This window comes from Aotus nancymaae, unplaced genomic scaffold (genome assembly GCF_030222135.1).
Source record: "Aotus nancymaae isolate 86718 unplaced genomic scaffold, 86718_ANA_hifiasm-v0.15.2.pri h1tg000049l, whole genome shotgun sequence".
Taxonomy (NCBI): domain Eukaryota; kingdom Metazoa; phylum Chordata; class Mammalia; order Primates; family Aotidae; genus Aotus; species Aotus nancymaae.
The window spans coordinates 33,370,853-33,392,725 of record NW_026988463.1 but is presented as its reverse complement, the minus strand read 5'-3'; the positions used below and the strand labels follow the sequence as shown (position 1 = coordinate 33,392,725).

At 50.1% G+C, this 21,873-nt stretch overlaps 1 protein-coding gene across 2 annotated transcripts; it reads right to left on the bottom strand.

Annotated features, from left to right (window-relative positions):
* Positions 1–278: 278 nt before the first annotated feature.
* On the bottom strand, positions 279–21,571 carry HDHD5 (haloacid dehalogenase like hydrolase domain containing 5). 2 transcript variants are annotated; one of them, XM_012454231.3, is made up of 8 exons: positions 21,420–21,571; positions 11,720–11,923; positions 10,643–10,755; positions 8,695–8,788; positions 6,735–6,768; positions 4,067–4,241; positions 1,301–1,489; positions 279–1,116 (listed from the first exon to the last, which is right to left on the bottom strand). In XM_012454231.3, exons 1-8 carry the CDS (start codon positions 21,543–21,545, stop codon positions 780–782), a joined length of 1,272 nt encoding a protein of 423 aa, XP_012309654.1. In that variant the 5' UTR covers positions 21,546–21,571; the 3' UTR covers positions 279–779. The 2 variants fall into 2 exon arrangements, with proteins under 2 accessions (XP_012309654.1, XP_012309655.1); XM_012454232.3 differs by having other exon boundaries at positions 11,720–12,043; positions 21,420–21,484.
* Positions 21,572–21,873: the final 302 nt, after the last annotated feature.

The window sequence follows — 21,873 nt, the reverse complement described above, 5'->3', positions numbered from 1 at the left end:
GAGCTGCTTCCTTTAGAACAAAGCAGTGACAAGATCCCTCACCTTTTCCACACTAGGGAAGTTGCTAAGTGTACGCCAAAGCCAGGTATAACTCATTCCTGGACAGCCTCAGGCTTCACAGCCCAGAATGGGTGTGGGCTTGCGGGCGGGAGGTAGGAAAGGAGACGTGGGTACCTCGTGGAGTTGAAATGCTACCCATCTCCCAGCCCCCGGGCCACCCAGCACCACTCCCTGCCTCTCCTCCGCCCACAAAACTTTGAGTGCACTCCAGACAGAGCTTCACAAGAGAGGGTATCATGAATATTTATTATGATTATTTTAATTTAAAAAAATAAGCCCCAAATCTCTGGGTAATAAACTACAATAAAAAGTAGCATCTGGCGTTAGATACTCTGCCGACCGGGCGCACTCCTTCAGTGCCGGCAAAGGCTCTGCAGTCGTCCACAGTATTCCACATCGCTCCCCCTTTCCAGAAGTCCCTAGTGAAATGAGAAGGACACTGAGGCACACCGGTGAAGAGACTGGCCTGAGGTTAGACTGCCAGGAGAGGCACATGGGAACTGGGCCCAGAAAATTCCAAGAGTTCCACAGAGAATGCTACCCAGCAGGGAAAAAGAGCCATGTCTTCTTCCAAGCGACCAGTAACACCACACTCATGAAGCAGCAGAAAGGGTGGCAAGGGAACCAAGCCCTGACCTGAGCCCAGTGATGGGCCAGAGCCCAGCCAATGGGCCTCACCCACAGGTCCAGGCTCACCCCTCACCTCCACCGCACTGCCCTCACTCCAAAGCCCAGCCCTCCTTGCGGAAGACCAGCTGCACAGCCTCATTCACGTCCTTCACCACGTGGGAGGCCTCCATGAGCCCTGAACTGAAGCAGAAGTCTCGGTGCCCGTGGAATGGAGGCTCCTCTCCTCCAAGGACAGGCTCCGTGGACTGCGGGTCCCTGGGATTGTACACGCCTGTGCACACCAGGATGGAGATGCAGCTCTGGCTTGCTGAGGGCTGTTGCTGCCGTGGGCCCCCAGCCCCTAGTTCTGGCGCCCCATCACGTGTCGCCTTCTGCAGGTACTGGTGGAACAGGTTGGCACCGTACACGTCAGACATAGGGTTATCCCTGGCAGGGGCAGCCACACCGGAAAAGGAAAAAGAAGAAAGCCCTAACTCAGTGTTGCAAAGCAAAGGGAGCAGAGGAGTTTTGGGGCAGAAGAGTGAATCAGATACAGAGAAACAGGGGTGAGAGAAGAGAGAGGGGGAAGGGGACGTTGTGAAAGGGATGGAGGAGGGGAAGTAGAGCCTACCCCACAGCATAGAGCTTCTGGATGGGGGCAGCCCAGCCTCGCCTCTCTGCCTGTCGCCTGAGCAGCTCCTCTGCGTACTGGTAAGTGAGGATGCTGGGTTTGCCCATCAGGCCCTCGTATCTCAGCTCCTTGCCCGTCACTTTCTGGTAAATGGTTTCCAGGCACAGCAGAAAGGTGCCATGGCCGAACCTGCCAGAAACGACCATGAAGCAGTTCAGTCTTCCTGATCCCTAGGCCCTTCGAGAGAACACAACTGCCATTCTCTAAGCAGCACCCACGCAGACCAGCCTCTTCCCCAGAGTAAGAGCTGGCATGTAGCAGACACTGTGCTGGCACTGGAGGTGGCGTTTCACATTTCCCTCTCAGAAAACTCCTAAGAGAAGACATTAGCATCCTCATTTTACAAATGAGGAAACTGAGGCACAGCAAGATTCAGTAACGTGTTCAAGATGGCAGAGCCAGTATTGCAACTCAGTCTGATTCCACAGCTTAAATCCTGCTGTAGAACTGGGCAGACTATGGTTGCCCTTCTCCCCTTCTTTGCTGGTGTCTGCTTCAGCTGACCATATTACTACTAGATGTGAAAAAGTCCTTCCCTTGCCTCCCTTGCAACGAGGCATGGCTATGTGATTAAGCTACAGTCAAGAAACGCACAAATGCTGGGCTAAATTTTTTCCTTTTTTTGAGGCGGAGTCTCACTCTGTCACCAGGCTGTAGGGCAGTGGCACAATCTTGGCTCACTGCAACCTCCGCCTCCCAGGTCCAAGTGATTCCCCTGCCTCAGCCTCCCAAGTAGCTGCGATTACAGGCATGCACCACCACGCCCGGTTAATGTTTTGTATTTTAGTAGAGACAGGGTTTCACCATGTTGGCAGGGATGGTCTCGATCTCCTGACCTTGTGACCCGCCCGCCTCAGCCTCCCAAAGTTACAGGGGTGAGCCACTGTGCCTGGCCTGGGCTAAACTTTTAATAAGCAGCCTTAAAATTAGGGATAGGGGACGGGAATGGTGGCTCATGCCTGTAATCCCAGCACTTTGGGAGACCAAGGCAGGTGGATCACCTGAGGTCAGGAGTTCAAGACCAGTCTGGCCAACATGGTGAAACACTGTCTCTACTAAAAATATAAAAATGAGCCGGGTGTTGTGACACACACCTGTAGTCCCAGCTACTTGGGCGGCTGAGGCAGGAGAATCACTTGAATCTGGGAGGCGGAGGTTGCAGTGGGCCAAGATTCTGCCACTGCACTCCAGCCTGGGTGACAGAGTGAGACTTCATCTAAAAAAATAAAATAAAATAAACTGGTGACAGAGTATTCCTCTCTGCCCTCCGCAACTCCTTCCTGCCACCTGGAATAGTAATATGATAGCTGGCGCTTGGCCGCAATATCGGCTCACTGCAACCTACGCCTCCCGGGTTCAAGCGATTCTCCTGCCTCAGTCTCCCGAGTAGCTGAAATTACAGGCGCCTGCCACCATGCCTGACTAATTTTTGTTTTTTCAGTAGAGACAGGGTTTTGCCATGTTGGCCAGGCTCGTCTCAAACTCCTGACCTCAGGTGATCCACCCACCTCAGCCTCCCGAAGTGTTGGGACTACAAGCGTTAGCCACCACATTTTTCAGTGTCATCTATGCAACGATTCTATTTTTAATTAGAAAAGTTCATCTCAAATCTGGTTTAAAAGTGAAATCTGCCCCTTGCTTTTCAGTTCACAGCGACATAACCAACCAAGCCCACTGGTGTAGTGTCAGCGTACCCTCCTCTAGGAATAATACTTCAGAGGCAATGCCAAGCTTCAAGCCACAGAGACACACTTTAAAAGAGAGGAGCACCCCCCAACTCTCTGGGGCTACTGAGATGTGCCCTGAGGCAGCACTGCCGTGCCCAATCTCTGCTGATGAGCCCTCACAAGGCTGACTGGAGGTCAGCAGCAGGCTGAGACTCAAGAGTTGGCCCACGCAGATAACAGCAGAGAAACAGTACACAGCAGCTGTCAGCTGGACTTCGAGTAAGCACCCTGAGGGCCAAAAAAGGGCCGCCCGTACTTGTGCTAGCCGCAGAATAAGACAGGACAGATGACACCAACACAGCTAAGCAGGGAGTGCAGGCACCTGCATGGCCCTGAGAAAGCCACTTATCCTCTGGGTCTCAGTTCTCTGGTCTAGAGAGCCATCAGAACAATCCTTGGCTGGCGTGATGGTACATGCCTGTAATCCCAGCCCTCTGGGAGGCTGAGGCAGGGGGATCGCTTGAGGCCAGGAGTTCAAGGCTGTAGTAAGTTCTGATTGCACCACTGCACTCCAGCCCAGATGAGAGAGTGCGACCCCTGTCCCCACCAAAAAAGACGAATCCTTGCTTCCCCTGCCCTCTGTCTTAAGGGTGCAAGGAAACAAGAAAGTGAAAGAACCAATGCTACAGGGTGGAGCCAAGGAAGGAAGAGCAACTGAATAATGTGCACTGACACGGCACAAAAGGTGTCCATGGTTTGGGTTCCACTAGACACGAGGAGCGTGTTCTGTTAAGATTACCAGGGGCAGGGAGCATGTGTGAAACATCCTCTCCTCAGACTCCGTAATCTGTAGTTTAGGTTTAGTAACTAACATGTGAAGTGATTCTTCAAAGGCCAGGTTATTGCAACAATGGGGCCTATCTAAGTAAGGTCCAACTACCCTAGGTGTCAGAATGATGGGTGGGAACTGCCCGCAGCACTGCCCAAGCAGCAGCCAGGAGTGGGCCACCAGGCCAAGACCGGAGCTTTGTGTCCTCACCTGGGCATCTTGGCTTCAGCCATCCATAGGAGATCCATGTTGCTAGCCAGGACAGGGAGGTGGGGGTAGGGGGCTGTTGCCAGGCTAGTCCCAGGGCTCCCATTGCTGAGGAGGACATCCATGATCAGCTGCAGGCTGGTCTCCCAGCGGACCGGCTCCCCAAGAAGGAGCACCCCTTTAAAAAACAGAGACACAGGTGAGGGCTGCAGGGCAGGAGGCAGGCCCTTAGGATGACAGCTGGGGTGACCCACCCACATGTTCTCCACCCAGAGTGCGCCCACCTGGGCAGGGGCACAGCTCCCCAACAAGCCTAGAAGAGCCCCTTACCCATCTACCCTGGGTGCACAAGGCCCAGGGCCCAGGAAGAAGCTTCCTGAGGGCTCCCATTCTTTTTTTTTTTTTTTTTCTTTTTTTTGAGACGGAGTTTTACTCTTGTTACCCAGGCTGGAGTGCAATGGCGCGATCTTGGCTCACCGCAACCTCCGCCTCCTGGGTTCAGGCAATTCTCCTGCCTCAGCCTCCTGAGTAGCTGGGATTACAGGCACGCGCCACCATGCCCAGCTAATTTTTTGTATTTTTAGTAGAGACGGGGTTTCACCATGTTGACCAGGATGGTCTCGATCTCTTGACCTCATGATCCACCCGCCTCGGCCTCCCAAAGTGCTGGGATTACAGGCGTGAGCCACCACGCCTAGCGTGAGGGCTCCCATTCTAACTTTAGTCCACTGGTACTCTGCAGAAGAGGTTACGAAACAAAACCAGCAGGCCAGGCACGGTGGCTCACACCTGCAATCCCAGCACTTTGGGAGGCTGAGGCAGGTGGATCACCTGAGGTCAGGAGTTCAGGACCAGCCTGGCCAACATGGTGAAATCCTATCTCTACTAAAAATACAAAAATTAGCTGGGTGTGATGGCGGGTGCCTGTAATCCCAGCTATTCGGGGGCTGAAACAGGAGAATTGCTTGAACCCGGGAGGCAGAGGTTGCAGTGAGCCAAAATCGCACCACTGCCCTCCAGACTGGGTTACAAGAGTGAAACTCCATCTTAAAAAAAAAAAAAAATGACAAGAGCAGCAAGTCCCAGGCCTACTTCTCCCTGCTGGCTGAGGCTCTTCCACCACACACTCCCTCCATGACTTAGCAAGGCTCCTATTCTCTCAGTCACTTCTCTCTGAGCCCCAGGGACCAGCAGAACCTAACAGCCCGGAGTGGGGGTGTGAACTGATAGAGACTTTAACCCCAACCTGGACTCCAGCGATTTTCCTGTATGACTATGGGCAAGTAACTTCCCTTCTCTAAGCCTCAGTTTCCTCAACTGCAATTACATAACAGCAACAATACTTACAATGCTGTTGTGTGGATAAAAATGAGCTATATCATCAGTGAACAGTCCAGGACTAGACACACAGTAAGCACTAGGCAAAGGATACTGCTGACACTAAGCTACAGGGCCAGTGAACTGCACCGGACCAGTGATTCTCAATGGGGCAGCACTGCCCCTTATAAGATGTTTTAGAAATCAGAGGCAATTTTAATTGCCACAGTGACTAAAACCCAGCAAGTGAAGGTTGTGGAAGGGGGGCCAGGGATGCTACCTACTCAGGACAGTCCTGCACAATCACAACCTGTCCCACATTAAAATTAATTTTTTAAGAAACTGTCCCATGTCTGCATGCGGTGGCTCATGTCTGTAATTCCAGCACTTTAGGAGGCCAAGGTGGGAGGATCGCTTGAGCCCATGAGTTTGAGGCCAGCCTAAGCAACATAGTGAGATCCCATCTCTACGGAAAAAAAAAAAGAAAAAACTTTCCCATGTCCTAATAACATCTGAATGTCCCACCTGATATCCTGATACCCACATAGGTGAACAACCTTTTCAGAATGACTTGAACTATTTTACATATAATCACAAAGCATTTTTTGTACAGTTTCAGTAAGCATCAATTTTTCCAAAAATACAACTATTGTGTAAGTCAAGAGAAGACTGAACTTTGCCTTTTCAAAACTCTACCGAGGGTTGTTCCCTAGTTTGGAAAATTACTTGACTAATGGCAATGCTGCCCCTAATTTCTGAATTACCAGTAAAACACACCTGTCACACCTATAAACACACTTGCATTAGCCTGTATTTGTGGCTATAACATTCGTGGTGATTCTATGTTTAGTGCAACCATTTTACTTCTTGGATAATTATTACATACTGCATACATTATTATCTTCTTACTAAAAATGTTTCCTTTTACATCCCCCTATTACAGTTACGGCTTTATACTGAACTAATTAATTTTTAATATTGTGTGTATAGAAGTTACATTACCTGTGAATTTCACGTCAGGATAATAAAGGTGATAGTCCAATGTTCTTGTAAAAGGGAGAACTGGGCTTAAAAGTTGAGAAATACTAGACTAGATCACCTCCAGGGGCCTTTCCACCCTCAGATTCTCTAAGCTTCCAGTTTTCCTGGAATAGTGAGTGGCATGGGGAAGGAAAGACTAGCAGTCTCGGAGACGGTGAGTAGCAGAACCAGACCAGGCCAGACCCCAGGTGTCCTGTCTCCAAGGCCCCCTCGCTGCCGAACCAGGCTGCAGGCAGTCACACTGAGACAGCCTGAGGGCCAGAAAGGAGAGGGAGAAAAGACTTCACAATTCATAGAAGAGGACTTCTCTTACCTTCAATGCTGGGGAAGTCATTCCCTGGGAGGGGCTGCAGAGAGACAAAGGAGAGGCTATCAACACAAGTCACCTTCCACTCCTAGAGAACCGCACCCCCACCTCCAGGGCGCTGGGAGAGGAGGGGAGACACACAGATCCCATGCCCACTGTCAAACCCAAGCCAAGGGAGAGCTGGAGAGGACTGAGGAAGATGCAGAGAAAGGAGAAAAGACAACGGCCAGGTGGGCCACAGAACAGGCGGAATACCGCATGTGAAGTCACCAGGAGGAAGGGGGGTCAGCTGTCTTTCTCCAGTGGGAAGAGGACACAAGATACAGCCAAGCAAGGTTCTAGAATCAGGCAGCTAAGGATGCAGGTGCATCAGGGCCTGATGGGCCGTTTCTCCTCCTGTTGGTTCTCGAGCAGGCAGCTTCACTCAACCAGCCTCAAGGGTCCATTCCATCCCCAGGTCACATAAGTCTTGGCTCTGCCACTAACCAACTATGTGACCCGAGGCAGGTCACTCCCCTGTGTGGGAGCTATTCTGAGATCTGTTACAACTCTGACATTCTGGTTCTCCACAGAACTTGCACAGGTCAGGGAGAAAGCCCTCACAGGGGAGGAATTGCTCTGTTCCATCAGAAAGCTCTGGAGGAGGAAGGACTTACGCTGTATCAACAAATAAAAGTCAGTTATCTGTTTATAACTGCATGCCGTCAAACTGTGAGAGCGGTCTGACCACTCTCACATAGCTAAGACCGTATCACATAGCTAAGACCTGGGCTATGTGATACACAGACAGTGCGACGAGGAGAAAGTGAGCCAGCGGGCACCTCAAGAGATGTTAGTCACGCTGCAGAGGATCCCCAGGGGATCAGAAGAGAGACAGGGGACAAAGCCAGTGTTCAAAACTGAGCCCTGCACACAAGGCACCTAGGCAGCTGTGCAGACTGGCCAGTGCTCCCTGTGCAAGCACCTCTCCCGAGGGCAGCTCAGAACCGGGCCACAGGACAGCTCACTTCGCAACGGCCAGCGGCTCTCCTGGGCAGCACTGGGAAGGCCAGCCACCAAGTCCCGAACTGCTTGTTGGAAGGGATGCTGGGGTTCTGAAAGGGGTTCCCAGCTAATTACAAACAATGCAGAGAGGACAGGGCGTAAAGCCTGTCGCTTCTCCGGGCTATTTTCTTTTCTTTTTTTTTTTTGTTTTTTTGAGACAGTCTCACTCAGTGGCCAAAGCTAAAGTGCAGTGATGTGATCATAGCTCACTGCAGCCTCCAATGTCTGGGCTGCAGCAACCCTCCTGCCTCAGCCACCTGAGTAGTTGGGACAATCGGCATGTGCCACCATACTTGGCTCATTTTCTTTCTTTCTTTGAGACAGAGTCTCACTCTGTCGCCCAGGCTAGAGTGCAATGGCACAATCTTGGCTCACTGCAACCTCTGCCTCCCAGGTTCAAGCGATTCTCCTGCCTCAGCCTCCCGAGTAGCTGGGATTACAGGCGTCTACCACCATATCCAGGTAATTTTTGTATTTTTAGTGGAGACAGGGTTTCGCCATGTTGGCCAGGCTGATCTGGAACTCCTGACCTCAGGAGATCCACCCACCTTGGCCTCCCAAAGTGCTGGGATTACAGGCATGAGCCACTGCACCCGGCCAATTATTTTAATTTTTTTGTAGAGATGGGGTCTCACTATGTTGCCCAGGCTGGTCTTCAACTCCTGGGCTCAACCAGTCCTCCAGTTTCAACCTCCCAAAGCATTGGGATTACAGGTGTGAGCCACCACGCCCAGCCTCTGAACCATTCTTATAAATCCAGGGAACAAAACCCTTAGCTAGATGTGCCTCCAAGGAGGCAGTAGACATGCAGAAGCACAGACAAAACACAGCTCTGCAGGAGGGCTCACAAGGTGAGTGACGGAGCCAATGCAGGGCACTGGAGGCATGCAGATGACACAGCCCAACCCGTGCCCCTTATTACCGTGGTCTTTGGCCGCCGCTCCAGGTCCACCATGTCAAGCAGGGGGAAGGCCATCCGCAGCTCGTCCATGGTAACAACATTCCGGAAGCCCAGTCTGGAGCAAGCTCAGGGAAGTAACGCTGGACAGTTCTGGGGGAAGATGCCTTTCTGAATGCATCAAATCACAAGTGAAGGGAACACAACCCAGTCCTGATCAAGCCAGGCAGGAGGGCAGCAAGCAGAGCCCAGCAAGGATGGCACAAATCCTGCAGGTGCTGGCAGGCAGGCTGCAACTGCACAGGTAAAGAGGGCAGCTCCTGGGCAACCCACGAACAGTCACCAGGCACATGCCAGGTACCAGGTCCTATGCTGGGCACAGCTCAGAGGGCAAAAGCACATAAGAATCTCTGTCCCCAGCTGAGTGCAGTGGCTCACGCCTGAAATCCCAGCACTTTGGGAGGCTGAGGCAGGAGAATCGCTTGAGCCCAGAAGTTCCAGGTCATTCTGGGCAACACGGTGAGACCCTGTCTCTACAAATAAAACAGTCACCTACACATGGTGGCATATGCCTGTAGTCTACTCAGGAGGCTCCTCAAGAGGCTGGGGCAGGGGGATCACTTGAGCCCGGGAGGTCAAGGCTACAGTGAGCTATGATTGCACCACTGCACCCCAGCCTGGGCAACAGAGTGAGACCCTTTCTCAAAAAAAAAAAAAAAAGAAAAAAACTGTCCCCAAGGAGCCCAGCACATTCAGAGCCCATCAAAACCAGTGTTCTGAGAACAGTGCTGCCAGTCAGTGCTGAGTTCAGAAGAGACTCCTCAGTGGGCTGGGGAGTCCAGTGGAGGGAGGAGGGCTGGAGCTAAAATCTTAAAGGATGAACCCAAATCAGCAAGGAAGAAGAGACCCTGGGGAGGGTCAAGCCAGCTTCAGCCTATCTCCTCTAAGATCTGCCTCCATCTTCCTGTCCTCAATTCCAACTCAGTCTTAACTGGACTTGGTTTCGGATTACCCTCAAAATGAATTTTCCAAAAATCCTGATTCTATCAGATTGCCCCATCAGCAATAAAGCCTGCCCTGCCCTCTACTGCCCTGAGAAGTTGGTCAGACTCCTCAAGTTTACTTCCAAGGTTCCCAACACCCTGGCACCACCCTTCCTGTTCTCATTCCTCTCCCTATCCCATTCCAACCTCCTACTTCCCCTCCCTGGGAAAGCTTAGCCATCTACTGGGGCTCCACCGTACCCCTCCAAGAAGCCAAGGCAATTCCTGCCCCAGGGATGCCCCACTGCCCCCTCTCAACACCTGTGGCACACTCCTGTGAGCTTATGAGCCTTTAATCATACGCCTTCGTAAACGCTCCTTTATTGCTCATGGTGTTATTCTTGCCTCCTCAGGCACAAGCCCCTGATTCGTTCATAAGCCCCACGCCTCATCCTGGTCCTCACCCTGTTCAGTGTGTGGCAGACCGCTGGTACAGAGGACAGGCTCAGCACGACTCAGTAGCTTGAGAACAGGGGCCAGGTATCTTGTAGGCTCCCAAAGACAAGCTCCCTGTAACTGCTTCACTACCACTGGCTAATATGCTGACTGGGCACCCCAAGGAAGAGACTAGAGAAGGGGTTCCTAAACCTAATTACAGAACACTAGGAGAGGTATTTTGGTTTTTTAAAAATACAGATTCCTGAGTTTTACCCTAGACCTAGTCAACCAAGGCTCCAGAGCAGATACCCTGGAATCTGCATTTTACACTCCCCAAAGGATTTTGATGCAGGGGTAAGAAGACTGGCTTTTGGAAACCACCAGACATGAGGACTGACCATACTCAGGAGCTGTCCTCCCTGCCCTGAGCCCACAGCATCACCCATGCACCCCAGCACCCAGCATCCCTCACTACAGTCCCCAGTCAGCTAAGGGAGGAAAGGCTCCAGCCCTGCCCCTTCCCTTCAGCCAGAGTAAGACCAAAAGGATACCCCCGGGCATTTTCCACCACCGGCCCCTGCCCAGACACCAGCATCCGCTTCTTGTGGTACTTTGAGAGGAGCTTCATGGGGCTGTGAGAGAGGATAACTTGGTCTGCATCCACCTGTAGGGACAGCCAGGACAGGGGAGGGCAGAGGAAGACAGAACCATTGAGGGAAATAATGAGACAGGTGATAGGCCCTTTAGCCTAGGGAAGGGAAAACCTGCTCAGAAGAAGAACGGACACAAAGCCCTTTCTAGTACCCAGCAACACTTCTAAAATGCACCCCACCAGATGTGAGAAGAACCCATCTCATTTGGTTCTTGCCACACAAAACAAGAGACCAGAAATGTCACAGATGTGGGTTCTGGCCACTTGCCACCCTGTCAGGTTCAGCTAGATTTCCCAAGCCCCCACCTGAAAGCCACAGGGCTCATGTGTGCTCCCTGTCACTGTCACAGAAATCGGTCTTTTACTTTGTATTTTCAGTTCTGCTTAAAGACTTCACTTCTTAACATTTATTTTAACCCTAACAATGCAGCCTTTACTTAAAAGGTTTTTGGAATTCTCTCTGGAAACCACAGCATTTTATCCCCTCACATTTTACATGGAACTTTGAGCAGCAGCATCTCATCAATCAGCCATTTCATTTACTCTCCTGGTTCCAAAGGACTCCTTCCAAAAGCTGAATTCACCCTCAACAAGAATGCATCAAAGTTGGGATATGGTGCAGGGCTGCAGGTGGCTAAAGGGGACAGCACTCCTTCAGGTGCGCACATCCTATTCAGGAAAGCCAAGGTGTGACTTCAGATTTGCACCTGCTATACATACTGCTATGCAAAGTTCTAGACGTGTGTGTGACCTTAGCTTTCCAGGGACTCACCTCCTAAATGCCCAAAAGAAACAGATACAAGGACGTAAACTAAAACTGCCGAATACATAGGCAGGATTTTTGTGTTCTGTGGTGGCCATGACCTAGGACCAGGTGAGACCATACCCAAACCCAGGGAAAGGGACATGGAGCTGGGGCAGAAGCTCCATTAGGAACCACATCCCTGGGCTTCTATGCCTCTGGCTGCCTTCTCACCTTGCACCCCAGCAGGGCTGACAGTTCCTGGGCTTTGCTGTGTTGTAAGATGTTCCCAGCATTTGTGACAAAAACCACGGGCACCCGCAGCTGCCCCTGGGAGTTCATCAGCCTTCGGAAGGCTTCCAGAGCAGCAGGGATCACTCTGTGGCCCCGGACAAGCACTCCATCGATGTCCAACAGGAACCCAAAGGTGGGTGGGCTCTGCGGAGATGGCAAGATAATTACCTCTATGTGGGCCAAGAGGCAGGAGGAGGACAAAGAAATAACCCTTACAGAGACAGGCTCAACACCACCCTCAGGTCGCTGATGGCCCTTGAAAACCTATGTCAGAAAGAACGAAAAAATGAAGACAAGGGATTCTGATAAGGTAAAATCCATCTATGACAAGAATTATTCCATTTTCATGTTTTTCTAAACACATAACTACAGTGTTAAATTATTTTTGCGTAAATAAGAAGGCAATTTTTTTTTTTTTTTTTTTTTTTTTTTTAAGATAGGACCTCATTCTGTTGCCCAGGCTGGAGTGCAGTGCTACAGTCTTGGCTCACTGCAACCTGCACTTCCCAGGCTCAAGCGATCCTCCCACCTCAGCCTCCCAAGTAGCTGGGACTACAGGCAACACCACCTTGCCCAGCTAATCTTTTGTATTTTTAGTAAAGATGAGGTTTTGCCACGTTGCACAGGCTATTCTCAAACTCCTGGGCTCAAGCAATCTGACCACATTGGCTTCCCAAAGTGCTAAGATTACAGGCATGAGCCACCACGCCCAGCCTAAGCAAGTTTTTAATTAGAAAATAAAGAAATCAAAGAAAATATAATCCCAACACTTTTTTTAATTATTTATTTTTACAGATAGTCTTCCTGTCACCCAGACTGGAGTACAGTGGTGTGATCATGGCTCACTGCACCCTTGACCCCCTGGGCTCAAGGGATCCTCCCACCTCAGCTTCCCAAAGTGATGGGATTATTAGGCATGACCCACCAAATCCAGCCTAATCCCAACACTTTAAAACAACCAATTAAGTTTCCTTTTTCTCTCTATTCTTATATTTGTCTTGTAGCTATAACTATGCTATATGTAATTTTGCATCATCTTGTTCTTTTTTGCTTGACATATCATAAATATTTGTATGGATTACAATTACCTTTATAACAATCTTTGAAGATTTCATTATAGCAAAAAGTTTTTTTAAAAAAACCTCAATCACTACAGACAATATAAAAATGATACAAAATTTCTTGTCTCCATCTTACCTAGTCCTATTCTCTCTCTGTTTCCAGAAGCCTTTTATAAATCTATAGTATCCACACCTTTTTAATCTTAACACACACACAGAATCATGTTACTTTGTTAGTTGGTATCTCTCAGCTTTTTTTTTTTTTTTGAGACAGAGTCTTGCTGTGTTGCCCAGGCTGGAGTGCAGTGGTGTGATCTCAGCTCACCGCAGCCTCCGCCTCCTGGGTTCAAGTTATTCTCCTGCCTCAGACTCCCGAATAGCTGGGATTACAGGCATGCACTACCACGCCCGGCTAATATTTGTATTTTTAGTGAAGACAGGTTTCCGCCATGTTGACCGGGCTGGTCTGGAACTTTTGACTTTAGGTGATCTGCCTGCTTCAGCTTCCCAACGTGCTGGAATTACAGGCTTGAGCCACTGTGCCCCACCCGATCTGTCCATATTAATTATGCATAGCTCTATTTCCTAAATGTCATTTCTGGCTACATATTATTCTGAGTGAAGAATTCACTAACATTATTCCCTATATTTTGGACAGTTAGGTTTTTCCACATTTTTGCCCCACGAAAAATAATGCTACAAGGAACCTCTTCATGAATACTGATTTTTCCCATGTTATGGATATTTCCTTGAGCTAGATTCTTAAAAGTAGGAGTAATAAATCTGAGAGAGCAAATGTAATCACCCAAACACCTACTGACAAACTGTTGTCCAAAAACATCTATCAACTTACACACCCACCGGCCATGTACTTCATCTTACAACACTGACTTCCACAACGATCTGTTTGGTAATTATCGAACTTTTTGTTAAAGGTAAAAAAAATTTATCTCTGCTCTATCTACATTTCCTGGATTTATAAAGTTGAATGCTCTTTTTAAAAATCATTCCATTTCTCTTTTTCTAAACTGTTAACATATAAGATGTTCTTCAGTCGTCAAAAAAAACTATCCTAACTTGTTTGCTATTTTTCTTTTCTTGGTGCCAACTAGGTCAAGTCATTCTTTTTTTTTTTTTTTTTTTTTTTTTTTAAAAAAAAGACAGAGTTTCCCTCTTGTTACCCAGGCTGGAGTGCAATGGCACAATCCCAGCTCACTGCAATCTCTGTCTCCCGGGTTCAAGGGATTCTCCTATCTCAGCCTCCCAAGTAGCTGGGATTAAACACGTGTCACCATGCCCAGCTAATTTTAAAAATTAGAGACAGGGTTTCTCCATGTTGGTCAAGCTGGTCTCAAACTCCTGACCTCAGGTGACCCACCCGCCAAGGCCTCCCGAAGTGATGGGATTACAGGCATGAGCCACGGCACCTGGCTCTGGGTCAAGTCATTCGTATTGACACACTTACTCTATGCACAGAGCTCCCTTTATAAAGAGTGATCAGAATCAGAAATGGTGCTCCAGGCCAGCTGCGGTGGCTCATGCCTATAATCCCAGCACTTCCGGAGCCTGAGGAGGGTGGATCACTTGAGGTGAGGAGTTCAAGACCAGCCTGGCCAACATGGCAAAACCCTGTCTCTACTAAAAATGCAAAAATTAGCCAGGCACGGTGGCGGGCGCCTGTCATCCCAGCTACTCGGGAGGCTGAGGCAGGAAAATCACTTGAACCTGGGAGGCGGAGGCTGCAGTGAGCCTAGATCGTGCCATTGCACTCTAGCCTGGATGACAAAGCTAGATTCCGTCTCAAAAAAAAAAAAAATGGCACTCCAGTCCCTCGTTTCTTAGCTAATATGACAGAGCAAGCAACCAGTCTAGAAAGCAAACTCTCTAAAAGGGCAGCATTTTTGCAAGTACAAATCAATTCTAGGTAAGTTCTAAATAAATAAACAGAATTCAACAGAAGCAGTTTCTTAAGAGAATTTTGACCTGGGCAATGAAAGTGTTAAACACATCCTGTAACAAAACTCTTTGTACCCCCCACCCACGCCAGACTAGATGAGTGCTTCCTGCCTGGCTACTTGGTTCAATGAGAAGACAATTAAACAAGCAGCCCCAGGACAGTAGGCAGGGAGCCCGGCACTAAGAGATGAGCCCACACCAGGGGAACCTGACCCAGGGGTGGGGAAGATTGGCCATAACAGGTCTTCTAGGCCAATTTAAGGAGTTTGAAAATGGAAAGTGGTATCATCAGACCAGAAAACAATTTGGCTGCAGAGCAAAGACTGCATTGAGTACCCTGAAGGGAGTTAAGTCAACATAGACCAGGTGGGGCCAAATGCAATCCAAGACAGAGAAGACGGAGGTTTTACCTGGGGGAGTGGCAATAAGAATGGAGACCATGGGGCATTATCAGAAACAGAACAGTCATGACTTTGTAACCATCCAGATGCCAGGGTGGAGGGAGGAGGGAGCCACACGGACTCCCATGCTTTTTTATTTTGGCCTGGGAACCCAGGAGGATGGATGCTGGTATCAGTCACTGAACCAAAGGGCACAGCAGGAGCAGGCAGTGGGAGGTCAGAGGAGGACAAAAGGTAAGTCCCACTTTGGACCTGGGAGACAGGCAAGTGGAGACATCAGCACTGGACAGAAGGTCCTGGAGATGAAAAATCTGGAAAGTCTCTGCCCTCAGAGAACCAGGAAGAAAACGCCACTTAATAATGGAGCACACAAGACCTGCCAGCAAACGATAGTGCAAGGAGGAAATCCAAGAGCATGCTGGGTCAAGGAAGCTGAGGGGCGTCTCTGGGTCCCGTGAAATAGGGACTGGAGTGGCTGTAATGATCCCATCTCCCTTCCACTGAAAGGCAAGACCCTCAGGAGAGGCGATCTTCCAGCTCCTCCATGCTAGCTTGTGCATGAGGCCTCTCAGCTTGGACAGTGACAGCTACAGCGCCAAGCTGCAGGAGGGCGGCTGGAGGAGGGCAGGTACACTGGAAACACAGAAGGAAGCAACTCGAGCCAACAAAACATCACACCTGAACACCAAAAAACAACTGCTAAGAGAGAGCTGACCCAGTCCCACATGCCACACAGGAAATGCCTAGACAAATGGTGCCACTAACCCTGGGCTCCACAGGTTTATGCTGTGGCACCCAGACCTGTCCTGCCCCAGGCACTCAGTCAGACATGCAACAAAGGCATTTTTATGTATTCTTTGTACCAGCCCTTTGGGGAAGTGTCAGCATCTCCAAATGGCCTTGCCTAGCAAAATGTGCCTGGGTTATACAAGGTGTTCAATATACAGGCACTAAATTACCTGATTGGACAAATAAAGACACAACCTCAGAGAGAACCCAGCAAGGGTCACCCAGTTCACACGTGCTGGATTCAGGATTCAGCCTCACAAGTTCAGCTGGCAACTCGGCAGCACCTCAGAGGAAAACAAGGGACCCAAGGACTGCTTCTCCCACCTCCTGCCGGCCCCCAGCTGTGAGTTACAGTTCTTCTCTCTCCTCAATATACTCATATACCCTCCAGGATCCCTGGAGCCCCTCCCTATTCCCCAAGAAATCTCATTAGAATGGGGGTCCTAACCTAGACCCACAGATAAGATTTCAGGATGGCCATAAATCCCCTTAAAACTCTACATGCAAGTTGGGTGCGGTGGCTCATGCCTGTAATCCAAGCACTTTGGGAGGCCAAGGCGGGCGGATCATGAGGTCAGGAGTTCAAGACCAGCCTGGCCAACACAGTGAAACCCCATCTCTACTCAAAAATACAAAAATTAGCTGGGTGTGGTGGCGCACACCTGTAATCCAGCTACTTGGGAGGTTGAGGCAGGAGAACTGCTTAAACCCGGAAGGCGGAGGTTGCGGTGAGCCAAGAGTACACCACTGCACTCCAGCCTGGGCAACAGAGTGAGACTATTAAAAAAAAAAAAAAAACACCCTACATGCGAGCTGGGCACAGTGGCTCATGCCTGTAATCCCAGAACTTTGGGAAGCCGAGGTGGGTGGATCACGAGGTCAGTAGATGGAGACCATGATGACCAATATGGTGAAACCCTGTCTCTACTAAAAATACAAAAATTAGCTGGGCGTGGTGGCAGGTGCCTGTAAACCCAGCTACTCAGGAGGCTGAGGCAGGAGAATTGCTTGAACCAGGGAGTTGGAGGTTGCAGTGAGCCCAGATCACGCCACTTCACTCCAGCCTGGCAACAGAGCGAGACTCCGTCTCAAAAAAATATTAAAAACAATGCTACATGCATTATTCCTGGGAAAAGTAACCATAGCAGTTTTGAGATTTCATTTTCTTATTCTTCTCAAGGAGAATCACTACCTAGGCCTAAAGAGAGACGGGGATGTGATCTGCCCTTTACCCCCATACCTGGCACAGTGCTAACACTCACAGGTGCTCGACAAAGGCTGACTGGATGCTGAATGACCCAAAGGATAAATGGTTAGGGAGAAATAGGCATTTCCTGACCACCCTATCCCTTTCTGAAGGAAAAGAGTGGCTCCTAGAAAGTGAGTCCCTGGAGGTTAGGACTCGGGGATTCCAACACTTCTTTGTGGCATGATCTCAACTAGCTGCAACCTCTGCCTCCCGGGCTCAAGCGATCCTCCCACCTCAGCCTCCCAAGTAGCTGGGAATAGAGGTGTGCACCACCACACCCACCTAATTTTTATATTCAGTAGAAACGAGGTTTCGCCATGTTGGTCTGGTCTCAAATTCCTGGACTCAAGTGATCCGCCTACCTCGGCCTCCCAAAGTGCTGGAATTACAGGCATGAGCTACAGTGCCCACCCAACACTTTTTTTAAGAAACAGTCTTGCTCCGTCCCCCAGGCTGTAGTGCAGTGACACGATCAAGGCTCACTGCAGCCTTGACCTCCTGGGCTCAAGGGATCCTCCCACCTCAGCCTTCCAAAGTGTTGGCACTACAGGCATGAGCCACCGTGCCCAGCCCTAACACCTTTTTTGTTATGCAGAGCATACTGTTCTGAAAATTTAAACTTAAAACTCATTTGCTCAAAACCTGGAGACAATCAGAAAAATTGTAATAAGGCCTATATTTTATCTCAATAATGGCCAGGCTGTTTAAAAAAAAAGGCCTGAATTTTAAGTGATACTAAAGAATTACTAATGTTGTTAGGTATGATACTGGCATAGTGGTTAAGTTCAGAATGTTATTTTCTTTCTTTTTTTTTTTTCTTGGTTGAGACAAGACAGGGTCTCACTCTATCATCCAGGCTGGGTGCAGTAGTATCATCTTGGCTCATTACAACCTTGACTTCCTGAGCTCAAAGGATCCTCTTGCTTCAGCCTCCTGAGTAACTGGGACTACAAGCAACCACCACCACATGCCTAGCTAACCTTTTCTTTTTCTTTTTTTGTAGAGACAGGGTCTCCCCATGTTACCTGGCTGGTCTGGAACTCCTGGGGCTCAAGTGATCCTTCCAGCTCCCAAAGTGCTGGGATTATAGGTGTGAGCTATGGCACCCAGCGAGAATGTCCTTCTTTTCTTTTTTTTTTTTTTGAGACAGAGTTTCGCTCATTACCTAGGCTGGAGTGCAATGGCGCAATCTTGGCTCACCGCAACCTCCGCCTCCTGGGTTCAAGCAATTCTCCTGCCTCAGCCTCCCGAGTAGTTGGGACTACAGGCATGCGCCACCATGCCCAGCTAATTTTTTTGTATTTTTAGTAGAGACGGGGGGGTTTCACCATGTTGACCAGTATGGTCTCAATCTCTTGAACTCATGATCCACCCACCTCGGCCTCCTAAAGTGCTGGGATTATAGGCTTTTTTTTTTTTTTGGTAGAGACAGGGTCTCCCCATGTTGCCTGGGCTGGTCTGGAACTCCTGGGCTCAAGTGATCCTTCCAGCTCCCAAAGTGCTGGGATTACAGGTGTGAGCCATGGCACTCAGGGAGAATGTCCTTATTTTCTAAGAGGACTCGGGGATTGAGAGCACAGGAGAACTTAGGGTTGAAATGACAAAAAATCAGAGACATACTTTAAAATCTCAGAGCCACAAAAAAAGGAGGAGGGAGATAAGCAAAGCCAGTATGGCAAAATGTTAATCACTGCTCAATCTAGGACATGGGCACGGGGGTTCATATCATTCCCCATTTGTGAATTTTTGAAAATTTACATAGTTTAAAAAAAAACAGCTCATTTGTACAATGGCTGCAAAATTTACCCATACATAGTTTTAATGGTCATTTCCTACATAGTCACAAGATTTGCTTTCTTAAAAATACGAATCCGGCCGGGCACAGTGGCTCACGCCTGTAATCCTAGCACTTTGGGAGGCCGAGGTGGGTGGATCACGAGGTCAAGAGATCGAGACCATCCTGATGAACATGGTGAAACCCCGTCTCTACTAAAAATACAAAAAATTAGCTGGGCACGGTGGTGCGTGCCTGTAATCCCAGCTACTCAGGAGGCTGAGGCAGGAGAATTGCCTGAACCCAGGAGGCGGAGGTTGCGGTGAGCCGAGATCACACCATTGCACTCCAGCCTGGGTAACAAGAGCGAAACTCCGTCTCAAAAAAAAAAAACTGATTTGTACCATGGCTGCAAAATTTACCCATACATAGTTTTAATGGTCATTTCCTACATAATCACAAGATTTGCTTTCTTAAAAATACGAATCCATAGCCCCTGCTTCTTAGAACAGCAAAGTTCAGGAAAATTGAGGAATATCCGTAAGGCCCCCTCACCCAAAAAACAGCTGCCAAAAGGAAACGAACCAAGTTTTCTTGTAGTTCCTGAAAACTACATCCCCCTCCCCTATCTTCGGGATATACACAGAGAACCAGGCACCCAGCACCAGAAAAAGTGAAGGTGTACATCAATTATAACAAACGCACCACACTAATGCAACCTGGTAATACACTCACACACGATGAAGTTGTTTCAGTCAATGACACACTGCATATACGATGGTCCCTTAAGATTATAATGGAACAGGAACTCATAGCTGAAAAAGTGGCAAGAGAAAAGGTAACTAGAGAAAGAAAAGAGCATCCAAGATAATTCAAGGTGAAAGGTTCAGCAGAAGCGTTTACAGACCTCAAGTTCCTTACAAAGTTTGAAACGTGGATCCAACGCCAAAAGGTTTTCATTAGTTGAGAGGAATGTTTATGATATGTTATCTGCTTACGAGCAAATCTGACAAAAAAACGAACCAAGCAAACCACCATGGACATATTTCTGAAAAGAGTAACACCTCGGGCCGGGCGCGGTGGCTCACGCCTGTAATCCCAACACTTTGGGAGGCCGAGGCGGGTGGATCACGAGGTCAAGAGATTGAGACCATCCTGGTCAACATGGTGAAACCCCGTCTGTACTAAAAATACAAAAATTAGCTGGGCATGGTGGCGCACGCCTGTAGTCCCAGCTACTCAGGAGGCTGAGGCAGGAGAATTGCCTGAACCCAGGAGGCGGAGGTTGCGGTAAGCCGAGATCGCGCCATTGCACTCCAGCCTGGGTAACAAGAGCGAAACTCCATTTCAAAAAAAAAAAAAAAAAAAAGCTATGGAACAATGATATAAATGAAGATATTTAGTACAGCTGTACAATGTGTTGTGTTTTAAGCTAAGTGCTATTACAAAAGAGTAAAAAGTTTTAAAAATTAAAAACTTCGTAGAGCAAAAATGTTACACTAAGCTAAGGTTTTCTTTTCTTTTCTTTTTTTTTTTTTGAGACGGAGTCTCACTCTGTCACCCAGGCTGGAGTGCAGTGGCACGATTTCGGCTCACTGCAACCTCCACCTCCCGGATTCAAGCGATTCTCCTGCCTCAGCCTCCCAAGTAGTTAGGACAACAAGCGTGTGCCAACACGCCGGGCTAATTTTTTGTATTTTTAGTAGAGACGGGGTTTCACCATGTAGCCAGGATGGTCCCGATCTCCTGACCTCGTAACCCACCCCCTCGGCCTCTCAAAGTATTGGGATTACAGGCGTGAGCCGCCACGCCCGGCCTATTTTCTTTCTTTTTTTTTTTTTTTTGGATACAGAGGCTCGCTCTGTTGCGCAGGCTGGAGTGCAGTGGCCCGATCTCCGCTCACTGCAATCTCCGTCTCCCAGTTTCAAGGAGCCGCCAGCGCTCAGGAGAGGTCGCGGGAGCTGGGCCGAACCCAACGCCCGCACCAAACCCACAAGCGCTTGGGGGCGGCGCACCCGCAGGCGGGGCTCCCGGCGCGGGTCCCAGTCTCCTCCACGTGAAGCTGAAATCACCGCCCAAACGTCCTCCTGGTGGAAATCGGAGGGCGAGCAGTGAAAACACGGACGCGGAAACCGCAGGGAAGCGCCAAGGCTGACTAGCAGCCTGTCCGAGGCCGTCCCGACCAGCGCTCTCCAGCGCGGGTAGCGTTTCCGAGGACGCCGGTCAATCAGGAGAGGCAGGGCACTTCAGGCACCCGGAAAGAGCGAGATGCACTCGGGCGCGACGACGGTCCAGGTCGTTCCCAGGAGGCCAGGGATGCCAGCCCGGCCGCCCCTCCTTCCCCGCGGCTCCCCGCCCCGCCGCCAGCCCTGAGTGGCGAGCGGCTCGGCCGGAACCCAGGCGTCCTCACCTGAGCGGGGCCCACAGCATAGCCCCTGCGGGAGCGGCGGCCCGACAACCCAGCAGCAGCGCGCACCCGCCGCCAGTAAAGCCCGCGCGCCGCGCCGAGCGCAGCCACACTGCCCCACACAGCCATCCGGCGGTCGCCGCGTGCACGTGCACAGCGTGCCGCCCGCCCGCGAGTCCGCCCGCCGCGCAGCCAATCAGCGATCGACGCGCGCGGCATCTCGGGAGTTGTAGTCCGGCAAGCGCGCGGAATCCGGCGGGCGCCAATGGAACTCGACCCGCGCGCCGAAGGGGCTCCATTGCAGCGAAGAAGTGCGGGACCCAGCCGCCTCATAGACCGAGATCGCGGTGAGCGGGACGCGGCGCACGGTGGGCACGGCCCGGGCGGCTGCGCCTGCGCTGTCTCCCCGCGCCTGCGGATCCCGGGAACATGCGCGGCAGGCCCCCGACCGCCCTCC

Excerpts from the sequence above, each read along its gene's own strand:
- HDHD5 (XM_012454231.3), bottom strand. The coding sequence starts at position 21,545 with ATGGCTGTGTGGGGCAGTGTGGCTGCGCTCGGCGCGGCGCGCGGGCTT. Across the intron at positions 4,242-6,734 it reads TGACTTCCCCAGCATTGAAG|GGGTGCTCCTTCTTGGGGAG; the intron begins GTAAGAGAAGTC and ends TGTTTTTTAAAG. Across the intron at positions 1,490-4,066 it reads GCTGAAGCCAAGATGCCCAG|GTTCGGCCATGGCACCTTTC; the intron begins GTGAGGACACAA and ends CGTTTCTGGCAG.